Here is a 14,200-nt window from a genome sequence, read left to right as displayed (position 1 = left end):
TTGTTGACTTCAAAGAATGATCAGGAAAGCAAAACACTGAAACATCCACACGCATACGCACATACATGCACAAGTGTATGCACACATACATGCACAAGTGTATGCACACATACATGCACAAGTGTATGCACACAAACCACTAAGCAGACCGAGGACCAGCATCCCTCCTGCCCTCCGTGCAGTTCCCGCGGATTGAGCACACCTGTGCACAACAGATCGCAGCATGATCCCTCCAGATTTGTTCAACAAATACCAGTTCATATATTCTACGCCTACACAGTAATATGAAGAAATTGGATCTACCATGAGTCCATACAGGGAAAATCATTGACAATGTCTCCCACTAGTTTCTGATAAAAATTCTCATTAAACGAGGATTAGATGGGAAGGCTTCTCGAGCTGATAAAATGTCTATGAAAACCACAGCCAGCATCATATTTAAGAGTGAACGGCTCAATCCCATTTCTCTAAGACCAAGAGAGTCATGATGTCACGGGTGCCATTCTTAGTTGACATGGTGCGGGAAGAGAGAGAAGAAAGGTGCACATTCTCTCAGGAAGCCAACCCTGCCTGGAGAGACTGTGTGGACCATTCTCAGGGTTGAGTCATTCCATCCAGGCTACAAGATACAGACACAATAAAGAAAACACAAACTCATCAAAATGTGTCATCATGTATCTGCCTGTGGCTTTTGTGCTAATTATATCTGAAAATTCACCTTAAAAAATCCTGTTTGTGTGAACTAAGAGTGAGTGTGCAGAGGCTCATACTAAAAAAATAACATTATGTAAAATTGCTCCAAAGAGAGTAAAATGCATCACTGCACACAGAAGCAGGTGTGTCCAGGACACTGCAGAAGAAAGCAAAGATGGCAGAAATAGATGGAGAGAGCCACTCCTGCTTAGGAGGTTCACCATGGTGAGAACATTTGCTCTACCCAAAAGTAGCTGGCAATTCCTAAAGGAAGTCAATAGGTTTCTGGAGACAAGCAAGCTAATTCTAGAATTTATAAAGAAAAGCAGACATCCTGAAACAGTTGAAGCAATTTTGAAGAGAAAAAAGCCATGGGAGGGAAGTTCTCTATGGGTGTGCGTGATCAGGGTGAACACTTGACCATGGTGGGCTAAATATCCAGAGGGACCAACTGGAGTAGAGAATGCAGGAAGATGGTCACATAAACACATTCGGGCCAGGCAGTGGTGGTGCACACCTTTAATCCCAGCATTCAGGAGGCAGAGGCAGGGGGATCTTTGAGTTGGAGGCTAGCCTGGTCTACAGAGTGAGTTCCAGAACAGCCAGGGCTACACAGAGAAACCCTGTCTAGAAAAAACAAAAAAACAAAACAAAACACACAAAAAAAAAAACAAAAAACCCCACACACATCTGGATGTTTGTTTTTTGTTTGTTTGATTGTTTAACAAAGATTTACTTTTTAAAATTTTGAGTATTTGTGGGTATCTGTGTGGAGGTATGTATGCGTGTATGTAGGGACCTGTGGAAGCCAGAGTCATTGGGCAGTGGGAGCTGGAGTTATGGGTGGTTGAGGCATCTGGAGTAGGTGCTGGGAACCAAGCTGAGTCCTCTGTAGATCAATGAGTGCTCTCAGCTGCTGGGCCCGGTTTGGGCAGCTCCGGGCCCTGCCCTCCCAGGTCTCAGCTGCTGCCCTCCTAGGTCTTTTTATTTCTTTTTTAAAAAATGTATTCTTTATATACATTCATCCCAACTGCAGTTTCCCCAACCTTTACTCCTGTCAGCACCACCTCCCAGTCCACTCCTCCTCAGGTTTCCTTAAAGAAAAAAAAGAAAAAAAGCAGGCCTCCCAGGGATATCAACCAAACAGCACAATAAGTTGCAGTAGGACCAGGGACAACCCTCACACCAAGGCAAGTCAGAGATATCTCCCACCCCCACTGTTAGGGGTCCCTCAAGAACACCAAGCTACACAACCAAAACATGTGCAGAGGACCTAGCTCCAACACACACTGGCTGTGTTTGTCATGTCAGTCTCTGTGGACCATGTTCTCATGGTGTCCTCAGCCCCTCTGGCTCCTACAGTCCTTTCTCCCCATCCTCTTCAGGGTTCCCCTGGCTTTGCCTAGTGTCTGGCTGTGGTCTCTATGTCTGCTCCCATCGCTTGCCGTACAATGCCTCTCTCATGACAGTTGACCCAGGCACTGATCTATGAGTATAGCAGAAGACCACTAGGAATAATCTCATTGACTTTTTTTCTGGTCATATTTGGTTTGGTTGCGTGTCTCTGGACTGACACGCAACAGTGTCAGTTCTGTTGACACTCTGGTTCCTGGCCCTCCCTGCAGTGTTAGGTATGGCCTCTCTTGGCACGGGTTTCAGGTTGGAGCAGTCATTTGTTGGCTACTCCCATAAGTTCCTTGCCACGGTCACCCCAGCACATCCTGCAGATAGGACAAGTTGGAGGTTGAAGGTTTTGTGGCTGAGTTGATGTCCCAGTCCTACTGCTGGTAGACTTGCCTGGTTCTAGAGAATGGCCAGTGCGGGCTCCATATCCACCCATTACTAGGAGACTTCTCTAGGGTCACCCTTGGAGAATCCAGGGAGCTTCCACGGCCATAGGTCTCTTTATCACAGATGAATGCTCCCAATGCCAGTCGTCCCTCCCAGTACCATCACTCCATGCCCTTCCCCAACACCCAAACACTCCTTCTCCCATCCCGACTTATCTGCCAGTCTGCCTGCGAAATCTATTTTCCCTTCCTAGGGAGATACATGACACCCAGCACCCCCAAACCTCTTTGTCACTGTCTCTCCCAGTCTGAATTGTATCATGATGATCCTTTAACAGCTAATGTCCCCTTATAAGTGAGTACTGCCATGCTTGTCTTTCTGGGTTTGGGTTACTTCACCCAGGATGAGTTGTTTTCTAGTTTCATACATTTGCTTGCAAGTTTCAGGATACTGTTGTGTTTAATGGCTGAGTAATACTCCATTGTGTAGATGCACCACATTTTCTTTATCTACTATTCTGTTGAGGGAGATCTAGGTCGTCTCCAGTTTCTGGCTATTATGAATAAATCTGCTATGAATATAGTTGAGCAAATGGTAGAATAGGGCATCCTTTTGGTATATGCCTGTACTGGCTGGTTTTGTGTGTCAACTTGACACAAGCTCGAGTTATCACAAAGAAAGGAGCTTTAGTTGAGGAAATGCCTCCATGAGATCCAGCTGTGGGGCATTTTCTCAGTTAGTGATCAAGGGGGTAGGGCCCATTGTGTGGGTAGTGCCATCCCTGGGCTGGTAGTCTCGGGTTCTATAAGAGAGCAGGCTGAGCAAGCCAGGGGAAGCAAGCCAGTAAGGAACATCTCTCCATGGCCTCTGCATCAGCTCCTGCTTCCTGACCTGCTTGAGTTCCAGTCCTGACCTCCTTTGGTGATGAACAGCCATGTGGAAGTGTAAGCTGAATAAACCCTTTCCTCCTCAACTTGCTTCTTGGTCATGATATTAGTGCAGGAGTAGAAACCCTGACTGAGACAATGCCTAAGAGTGGTGTAGCTGGGTCTTGACTTAGATAGATTCCCAAATGTCTGGGGAATTTTCAAATTATTTCCATAATGGCTGTATAAGTTTGCGCTCCCACCAGCAATGCAGAAGTGTACCCCTCACTCTACATCCTCATCAACATGAGCTATCACTTGTATTTTTTTTTATCTTAACTGTTCTGACAGGTGTAAGATGGAATCTCAGAGTTGTTTTGATTTGCATTTCCCTGATCACTAGGACATTGGAGCATTTCTTTAATCTCTTAATTAGAGATTCCTCTGTTGTTCTTTGTTTAGATCTGTACCCCATTTTTAAATTGGGTTATTTGGTTTATTGATGTCTAGTTTCTCAAATTCTTTATATATTTTGGATATTAGCTCTCTATCTGATGTAGAGTTAGTGAAAATCTTTTCCCAATCTGTAGGCTGCCATTTTGTCCTATTGACAGTGTCCTTCGGCTTACCGAAGCTTTTCAGTTTAATGAGGTCCCATTTATTAATTGTTGATCTTAGTGCCTGGCTGTACTGGCTAGTTTTGTGTGGCAACTTGACATAGGCTGGAGTTATCACAGAAGGGAGCTTCAGTTGGGGAAGTGCCTCCATGAGGTCCAGCTGTGGGGCATTTTCTCAATTAGTGATCAAGGGGGTAGGGCCCCCTTGTGGGTGGTGCCATCCCTGGGCTGGAGGTCTTGGGCTCTATAAGAGATCAGGCTGAGCAAGCCAGGAGAAGCAAGCCAGCAAGGAACATCTCTCCATGGCCTCTGCATCAGCTCCTGCTTCCTGACCTGCTTGAGTTCCAGTCCTGACTTTCTCTGGTGATCAACAGCCATGTGGAAGTGTAAGCTGAATAATCCCTTTCCTCCCCAACTTGCTTCTTGGTCATGATGTTTGTGCAGGAATAGAAACCCTGACTGAGACACTGGGCTATGGGTGTTCTGTTCCGGAAGTTGCCTCCCTTGCCAATGCATTCAAGGCTATTCCCTAATTTCTCTTCTCCTCTGTTAGATTCTGAATTACTCAGGGTTTTCTAGAGTCACAGAACTTATAGAATGAGTCTCTCTCTCATATATATATATATATATATATGTGTGTGTGTGTGTGTTTGTGTGTGTGTATACGTATACATACATATATGTAAATAAATTCCAATAAATTTCATTATATATATATACATATATATACACACATATATATGTATGTACATATATGTATATATATAATGGAATTTATTGGAGTGACATACAGGCTGCAGTCCATCTAGTCCAACAATGGTCAGCTATCAATGGAAAATCCCAAGAATGTAGTTGTTGCTCAGTCCCAGTCCCCAGAGGCTGGACGTCTTGTCTGGTCTCCTGTATAAGATAGAATCCTGAATAAGCAGGCTCCAATGGATGTGCCAGCAAAGTGAGGGCAGCAGACGGAGAGCCTTATACAGACCTCCAGCAGAAGGTATGCCTCAAGATCTGGATCCAGATCCTCAAGGTCTGGATCACAGGTGTGCCCTCCATTCCTGGATTGTAATTCACTCCATAGATAGTCAAGTTACAACCGAGAATAGCCATTACACATTCAGTGGATCTGGTTTCATACTAAAGTCTTTGGTCCACTTGGACTTGAGTTTTGAGCAGAGTGATAGATGTGGATCTATTTCCATTCTTCTACATGCCAACATCCAGTTAGACTGGCACCATTTGTCAAAGATGCTTTCTTTTTTCCATTGTGTATCTCAAGCTTCCTTACCAAACACCAGGTGGCCATAGGTGTGTGGATTTACATCTGGGCCTTTGATTTGATCTCATGCCAATACCATGCCGTTTTCATTACCTTGGCTCCTTAGTATAGCTTGAAATCAGGAATGGGGATACATCCAGATGCTCTTTTATTGTAGAGAATTGTTTTAGCTATCCTGGGGTTTTTGTTTCTCCATACAAAGTTAAGTATTGTTCTTTCAAGGCCTATAAAGAGTTGTGTTGGAATTTCAATGGAGATTGAATTGAATCTATAGATTACTTTTGGTAGGACAGCCATTTTCACTGTCAGTCCTACCAACCATGAGCACATGGGAAATCTTCCCATCGTCTGACATCTTCTTCAGTTTCTTTCCTCAGAGAGTTGAAGTTTTTATCATACAAATCTTTCACTTGCTTGGTTAGAGTTATCTCAAGATACTTTATATTTTTTTTGGCCATTGTCAAAGGTTTTGTTTCCCTGATTTCTTCTCAGCCCATTTGCCATTTGTATATAGGAGGGCTACTGATTTTTCTTCTTTTGAGTTTTTCGTCTATCCAGCCACTTCGCTAAAGCTGTTTATTAGCGATAGGAGTTCCCTGGTAGAATTTTTGGGGTCACTTGTATATTCTATCATATCATCTGTAAATAATGATCCTCTGGCATCTATCTTTCTTCCTTTTTTAAATGTGTAAATGCTCTATCTGCATGTACACCTGTGAGCCAGAAGAGGGCATCAGATCCCATTACAGATGGTTGTGAGCCACCATGTGGGAGTTGAACTCAGGACCTCTGGAAGAGCAGCCAGTGTCCTTAACCACTGAGCAACCTCTCCAGCCCCAACATGTTTCTTTCCAGTTTGTATCCCCTTGATCTCCTTCAGTTGTCTTATTGTTCCAGCTAGACCTTCAAGTACTGTATGGAATAGATGTGGAAAGCCTTGTCTTGGCCCCTGCTTTAGTTGGCTTGCTTTAAGTTTTTTTTTTTTTTCGTTGCATTCGATGTTGGCTATCAGCTTACTGTATATTGCCTTTATTATATTTAGGTATGCACCTTGTTTCCTTGGTCTCTCCACAACCTTTAACACGAAGGAGTGTTGGGTTTTGTCAGAGGCATCTCCAGCATCTAAAGAGGTGATTGTGTGGGTTTCTTTCAGTTTGATATATGGTCAACAGATTTTCATATGTTGAACCATCCTCGTGTCTCTAAGATGAAGCCTGCTTGATCATGGTGGATGATCTTTTTGATGTGTTCTTGGATTCAATTTGCAAGTATTTTATTGAATATTTTTGCATCTATGTTCATAAGGAAAATTTGTCTGTAATTCTCTTTCTTTGTCGAATTTTTATGTGGTTTGAGTATCAGGGTGACTGTGGCCTCATAAAATCAATTTCACAATGTTCCTTCTGTTTCTATTCTGAGGAGTAATTTGAGAAATATTAGCATTAGCTCTTCTTTGAAAGTCTGGTAGAATTTTGCACTAAATCTTTCTACCTATGAACTATTATTGTGGTTGGAAGACTTTTAATAACTGCTCTATATCCTTTGAGGTTATAGGTATATTTAAATTGTTTGCCTGATCTTGATCTAACTTCGGTAAGTGGTATATCTATCAAGAAAATTATCTATTTCTTTTAGATTTTCCAATTTTGTAGAGTACAGGTTTTAAAATGAAGACTGATTCTTTGGATTTCTTCAGTGTCCGATGTTATGTCCACTTTTTTGTTTTTGTTTTTGTTAATTTGGATATTTTCTTCCTTCTATGTGGTTTGGCTAAGGGTTTATCTATCTTGTTGATTTTCTCAAAGAACCAGCTCTTTTTTTCATCAATTGTTACACTGTTCTCTTTGTTTCTGTTTTATTTGTTCAGCCCTCAGTTTATTTCCTGCCATCTGCTCCTCCTGGGTGTGTTTGCTTCATTTTGTTCTAGGGCTTTTGTGTATTTTGTTGTGCATGCGATCCCTCCAGTTTTTCCATGTAGGAGCTCTCTGCTATAGCCGTCCTCTCAGGACCACTTTCTCTGGGTCCTATAAGTTTGGGTATGCTATATGTTCATTCCCACTGAACCCTAGAAAGTCTTTCATTTCTTTCTTTCTGCTTTGACCAAGTGATCACTGAGTAGAGAGCTGTCCAGTTTCCATGACTTGGTAGGCTTTCTGTTATTTCTGTAGTCATTGAAATCCAGCTTTAATCCATGGTGGTTAATCTGACACAGGAGGTTATTTCAGTTCTATTAAGCCTTGTTTTGTAACTGAGTATGTGATCAATTTAGAGAAGTTCCATGAGGTGCTGAGAAGAAGGTATATTTTTTTGCGTTTGGGTGAAATATGTTAATTTCTGTTAGGTCCATTTGGTTCATAATATCTGTGAGCTCTAGTTTTTTTTTATGTTTGGTTTTTGTCTGGGTGACCTGTAAGTTGGTAAGAGTGGGTATTGAAGTCTCTCACTGTCCATGTATGAGAGTCAATGTGTGGGTTAGGCTTTTGTGGTGTTTCTCATGGGTGCCCTTGTTTGGAGGCATAGACATTAAGAACTGAAGGATCAGCTTGTATTTCTTCCTTTAATGAGTATGAAGTGTCCTTCCCTGTCTCTTTTTCTTAACTATGATTTGAAGTCTATTTTGTTAGATATTAGTATGGCTACACCAGCTTGTTCTTAAGTCTACTTGCTTGAAAAATCTTTTTCCAGCCTCTCTGATGAAATGTCTTTCTTCAAGATTGAGGTATGTTTCTTGTATGCAGCAGCAGGATGGATCCTGTTTTCCTATCCACTCTGTAAGTATTCTATTGGTGAATTGAGTCCATTGTTACTGAGACATATCAGTGACCAATGATTGTTAATTCCTGTTATTCTGGGGTGTGTTTGTGGATGTGTGCATGCGTGCGCACGTGCTTCTTTCAGTTTTGCTGCTGTGAGATTGTTTATTGCCTGTGTTTTTATGGGTGTAGTTAACCTCCTTGGGTTGGAGTTTTCTTTTTAGTACCTTCTGCAGGGGTAGATTTATGAATATATATTGTTTAAATTTGCCTTTGTCATAGAACATTGTTTTCACCTTCTATGGTAATTGAAAGTTTTGCTGGATGCTGTAGTAGTGGGCTGGCATCTATCTGGTCTCTGAGTCTGAAGGATTTCTCAGGCCCTTTCAGCTTTATCATTTCCGCTGAGAAGTCGGGTGTAATTCTGGTATGTCTAACTTTATATGCCACTTGGCCTTTTCCCTTGCAGCTTTTAGTATTCTTTGTTGAATATTTGGTTTTGATTATTATGTGGAGTGTGGGGGGGTTCTTTCTTTTCTGAGCCAATCTGTTTGGTGTTCTGTAAGCTTCCAGTATGTTTACAAGCATCCCCTTCTTAGGCTAGGAAATTTTTCTTCTATGATTTTGTTGAAAATATTTGAGCCGGAACTCTTCTCCTCCTTCCATTCCTATTATTCTTAGATTTGGTCTTTTCATAGTGTCACAAATTTCCTAGATGTTTGTGTCAGGAACTTTTTATATTTAGCATTTTTTTTTGACAGATGTGTCTGTTTCTTCTATCCTGTCTTTTACACCTGAGATTTTTCTCTTGCATCTCCTGTATTCAGTTGGTGATGGCTGTGTCTGTAGTTCCTGTTCTCTTCCCTGGCTCTTTCATCTCTAGGATTCTCCAGTTTGTGGCTTCTTTTTTATTTATTGCTTCTGTTTTCCATTCTCAGGTCTGGAACAGTTTGATTGTCTCCTTCGTTTCCTCAGATTGTTTGTTTGTATTTGGTTTATATTTGGTTGCTTTCTCCATCATCTTCATAAGGTTGGTTTTAAGGTCTTTTTCTTGTGCTTTAGCTATGTTTGTGTGTTCAGGGGTTTCTGTGGTAGGATGGCTGGACTCTGGGGGTGACACATTGCATTGGCTGCTGTGTGTTCTCACACTGGCCTCTAGGCTGGTTTGGGGTGATCAGAGGTCTGGGTGCTCATCTCTGAGTCTGTCAGAGGTCTGGGTGCTCATGTCTGAGTCTGTCAGAGGTCTGGGTGCTCATGTCTGAGTCTGTCAGAGGTCTGGGTGCTCATCTCTGAGTCTGTCTCTAGGCTGGTTTGGGGGTGATCAGAGGTCTGGGTGCTCATCTCTGAGTCTGTCAGAGGTCTGGGTGCTCATCTCTGAGTCTGTCAGAGGTCTGGGTGCTCATGTCTGAGTCTGTCAGAGGTCTGGGTGCTCATGTCTGAGTCTGTCAGAGGTCTGGGTGCTCATGTCTGAGTCTGTCTTGTTGGGTGGGTGTTTGTTCCTCAGTTTGTTTCCTCTCTGGCCTTCTGGTCAGTCTGTGCTGTCTTTAGCAGAGCAAGAAGTCGCCATCCCGGTTGGACACTGGGGCATGGCAACTAGAGGGGCACTGAACTGGGGAGAGAGCAGGGGGAAGCTGAGAGAGTGTGGGAGGTGGGTGGGCAGGCAGCTTGCCTGGGCTCTTTGCCCTTCCTGATGATTGTTAACTAAGGCATTTTCAGGAACAGTGCTGGAGCAACAAGAAATTCAGGGGGGAGGGGTGGGGGGCTCACAGGAGACAAAGGCCTCTTCCCAAGTCTCACAGTTTATATGCAAGTCAGCTCCAAATTAAGTGGAATTTAAGTATAAAATATAAAACTATAATAAATTTAGAAAAAAATATAGGACAAAACCTTCAGGGCTGAAGATGCAGCCAAGGAGTTTTAGATTTGACATCACAACACCATTCCTAGGAATAAAAACCATTAATTGGATTTCATCAAAATTGGTTTTTTTTTTTTTATGCCAAAGAAGCTGACAAAAAGGGCATGTTCCTACATAGAGGCCACACTTGGAAAATATAAAGCTAGACACTAGGGGCTGCACCGGGGACAATTAAGGAACTCTGAAGTGAGTGAGATGAGGCTAGACCACACCACGTATGTCAGAGCTAGGACTATGCAGAGGGAAGACACATGGCTACTGTTGAGAGACACTTTCGTGGTTTCCTTAAAGATAAACCTAAGTCCCCTGGCACAGCCTGACACAGCCTGGCACGGCCTGGCACGGCCTGGCACGGCCTGGCAGCTGCCCTGGGCTCCCCAGCGAGTAAACAGTGGTGTTTATTTTTAGGATCTGTATAGATATTTGCAGGCGCTTTATAGCTTCAAATCAGAAGCAGGGCGCGTTTCCTTTAATGGTGCATAAACACTGGTATACCTGCTCCGTAGGATACTCCTCAGCAGTAGAAAGCAAGGACCAGCCAAGTAGCAGGAATTACTCCACAAAGCCAGTTCTCCATACCACAGTGAGCTTGCAAAAAAGGAAATAAGTAACGGCCCCTGTTCATAAAGCTTTAAAAACACCTTAGGAATAATTAGCCTTAGTGTCTTTTATGTAGCAGAGATTCCTAAACAAGTTCCTAGTAAGCATGTGCCTAAAGAGGTATACAGGGTCACATGTGTGACCCGGCATGAAGGAGGCTGAGGCCAGCCTGGGCTACACAATCAGACCGTGTCTCATGAAAGAAAGCAAAGAAGGTGAGGAGGGAGGCTCAGAAAGCCAAGGCTGTTGATGCCCAATTGGTGCAGCCTACTCTACACACATCAGCTCGTGTGTGTTGGTACACATAAGATCTTTCCCAATTGCTGCTCACTGTGAGCCGCTCTCTTCTGAGGGTTGTAAGAGCGAGCACAGGTGCCTGGATTTGGTGTGAATAGCCTTCACTAAGGCACCATAGTGTATGAATTACATAGCCACTAGAGTGTCTGTCACCTTCTCGCTCCCATGATTCATTGTGAAGCTAGTCTGGGCTGGACTGGAGTTACATGCCACACTGGTAGAACTTACACAGCCCTCTCACCTACTTCCAGCTTCCCAGTGAGGACCCTGAGATCTCCGAGGCTTCATCTAAGTGCCTGTCCATCTTGGTGCAGCTGTATGGAGGAGAGAACCCCGAGAGCTTGTCCCCAGAGAACCTGGTGACCTTTGCCAACCTCCTGATGACCAAGGAGGACCCGAAGGACCAGAAGCTTCTGCTGAGGATCCTGAAGAGGATGGTGAGTCAGCCAGGGCGTCGCCCCGCCCCACAGCACCCACACTGGGCAGGGACCTTACCTCAGACTTCCAGAAGTGTTTCATGTGTGGCATGGGCCCCCCAGTTGCCTCTGTGTGCAGTCATACATGGCCGACATTGGTTATACTCTATATGTGTTACATTGTCTTTCTGAACCATATGAGAAATGCAAGACATTCTTTTAAAAGGAAAGAAAAGGAGAGAGGGCGGAGAGAGGGACAGACAGAGAGATTGATTCTCTGGCTGTAGTGTCCTAATCAGTAATTTAACACTGGTGACTCTGACACCCGCCATACCTATCCAGCTTCTGCCAACTGACCCCAGCTTGTAACTTAAATGGTGTTCTTTCTGGTCTAGGATACATTCCAGTGCGTTCTGTTTTAATCTAGGATGGATTCACACTGTTTCTTTCACCATGTTTTTAAAGAGCACAGGCTGGGTACTATCACATTGTGTAACACTCAGTCTGCATGGAGTTGTCTTTCCACATTTTCAAATCCCTAGAAGCAATGATGGTCCCTCCCAGTCCACCACATCCCCAGGCTCAGGACAGACATCTGCCCATTCCTGGAATACTAATTTTGATTGCTTGGGTTAAGCGAGGTGCTGTTTTATATTTTAATTTTGTAGCAGTTGAAAAATGTCAATACTTCTGCCGGCATTGTATTCTAAGGGGGAAATGTTCCCTTCTGTCTAATTTGTTTTTATTTCTTTTTCCTTATTTTTTTTTAAAAGTAGTCAGCTTATGTCTATTTAAAGCAGTGGTTCTCAACCTTCCTGATGTTACAACCCTTAAGTACAGTTCCCTGTGTTGTAGTGACCCCCTCAACCATAAAATTATTTCTGTTGCTACTTTACAGCCATAACTTTGTTATGAATCGTAATGTAAATATCTGGTTTGCAACCCTGACAGGGGTTGTGACCTATGGGTAGAGAACTGCTGATCTAGAACCGCCTGGGAAAGTCATTCCTTGCTGCATGTAAAGCAGGGTGTTGGGAAGGCAAGGATTCTCTGCCCTCCAGCTCAGTGCCTGGGGAAATGTGGACACGCATAAGATCTGCATTGCACTTAGTCACAAGTCAAAATGTGGTTGGCACTACGTTGGGGCCCAGCCAAGCTCTAGGGCACACCTCACAGGGCACTCCCGCTGAGCTAGGTGGCAAGCACAGCATGTGATGTGTAAATCATGAACAGGGAGGGGAGGGAGGGGAGGGAGGGGAGGGAGGGGAGGGGGAGAGATGAGCTGGAATCGCACACACAGGGAGAAGAGAGAAAGTGTCCCAGGTGAAGCCAGAGATGGCTGGAGGCCAAGTGGGACACAGAAAAGGGCTTGAGGAGAGTAGAGCCACCAAACCCAGGTCTTCATGGTGTTGAGGCTTGGAAATGAATGTTGGGTCTGAGGACTCCTGCCCCCCTCACCCCCCCAGGAAGTAACAGCTTCCCTGGGTGAGTCCCAACAGTCTTTAATGTCAGGTGAAGCTTGCTCATTAGACCCGGCCTGTAATGGGCACTTAGAGACCTTCTCTGGGCTAAATCAAGAATGCTCAGAAAATGCAAAAGCTTTGTCAGCCACAGTTGGTCAGTCTCTGCAGTCCTCCAGGCTCCTCCTCTTCCTGCCTCCCAGATGTCAGTCAGCCTGAGGCCAACTGTAGCAGCATCTAGTCAGAAGTTTGTGTTCCCTCCCACCTTCCCCACTGTCCCCAGCCCAGTTCAGAAGCAAGGGGAGGTTGCAGGGGAACTCCAGTAGTACATGGAAAACTGCCCAAGATCTCCTGTGTCCCTGTGACCTGCCTGTCAGCTCCCTAGACCAGAGGATCAGGCTCCACAGAGGGACTGGCCAGTGTCTCTTATGAAGTTAGGAGGCCTGACACACTCATGAGTTCTTTAAGTTATAAGAAGTTACGGAGGGAAGAGCTTCCCTCAAGGGTCTACCTCAAACACAACCATTAGATGTACATGCTGGCCAGGGGCACTTGGATGTGGCTTTTAATGTCCTGAAGGTCGGTGTGCCCTGTGGCTCCTGGGACTGGAAGCCTGGATGGATTCAGAGAAGGTGACCCTGAAGTGTAAAAGGCCCTGTAGCATGTCATGACTGGAGTACAGTGCTATCTGTCATCTAGGAAGTTGGGGGGATTGTGGTCATCGGAAGAAACACCCTGGCATTTCTGTTTAGGGTCTCAATCTTGGGATGGAATCCTTCCGAAGCCATAATCTTCACTAACAAAAAATCGGGATGTTCAGTTCTGCCGATGGACTTGTTCGTGTCCCCCAGGTCCTCTTCCTTATCCCTCTGTATTTAGCAAGTTCGGAGAACAGCGTGGAACCCGATGATCTACTTACCTGTTTTCTTTTATGGGAATGTTGGAGATTTTTAATCATATTTCGTGCTTTTGCTATAAAAACATGGTAGGCATCTTCAAGTCCCTCCCAAGCCTGTGTATTACTCATAGTGTTCCCAGGAGATTGCAGACTAGCCTACATGTCTGTTAATTAAAGCTAGCTTACTCCAACACTCAAAATGGTGACTGCTTATCAAGTATTGCAGAACTGTCTGGGGCCTAAGTTTAGCTGAAGTAAAGCCGCCAACTACTCTGGGAGAGCAGACAGCATCCAAGAGAAGGTGACACCTGTCATCTTCAGGCCCGTATGTCAGGGGCAGTGAAGGTGTCAGGTGGGCAGTGGGTAATTCCAGTACCGTGTCATGCTGACTCTTAAGGAGATGTGATTGGGATGTCTCACAAGCATCCATCCCTTGAAAGGTCTCTGCTCTGTGTCTTGTGCCTGTGGGGGAGTGGGACAAGAAGCCCTGGGTAAATGTGTACCTTGTTAAGGGCATGGGCTTGTCATGGACGCTAATGACTTCAGCCATGGCAACTGGCAAAGCCTTCCTCTGGGTAAGGCTTAGAGGTGTGGTGACATCAACTGGCAAAG

At 44.4% G+C, this 14,200-nt stretch overlaps 1 protein-coding gene across 3 annotated transcripts in view; it reads left to right on the top strand.

Annotated features, from left to right (window-relative positions):
* Nucleotides 1–14,200, top strand: part of Ulk4 (unc-51 like kinase 4) — a 308,678-nt gene that overhangs the window by 225,250 nt on the left and 69,228 nt on the right. For all 3 annotated transcript variants that reach the window (XM_031345897.1, XM_031345899.1, XM_031345898.1), the window contains one exon: nucleotides 11,066–11,251. In XM_031345897.1, the coding sequence (XP_031201757.1) occupies nucleotides 11,066–11,251 (186 nt within the window). The remainder of the gene's footprint in view (nucleotides 1–11,065; nucleotides 11,252–14,200) is intronic.

This window comes from Mastomys coucha, unplaced genomic scaffold (assembly GCF_008632895.1).
Source record: "Mastomys coucha isolate ucsf_1 unplaced genomic scaffold, UCSF_Mcou_1 pScaffold23, whole genome shotgun sequence".
NCBI classification, from domain to species: Eukaryota; Metazoa; Chordata; class Mammalia; order Rodentia; family Muridae; genus Mastomys; species Mastomys coucha.
Note: the sequence above shows the minus strand (reverse complement) of the source record. Positions and strands in the feature narration are given on the sequence as shown.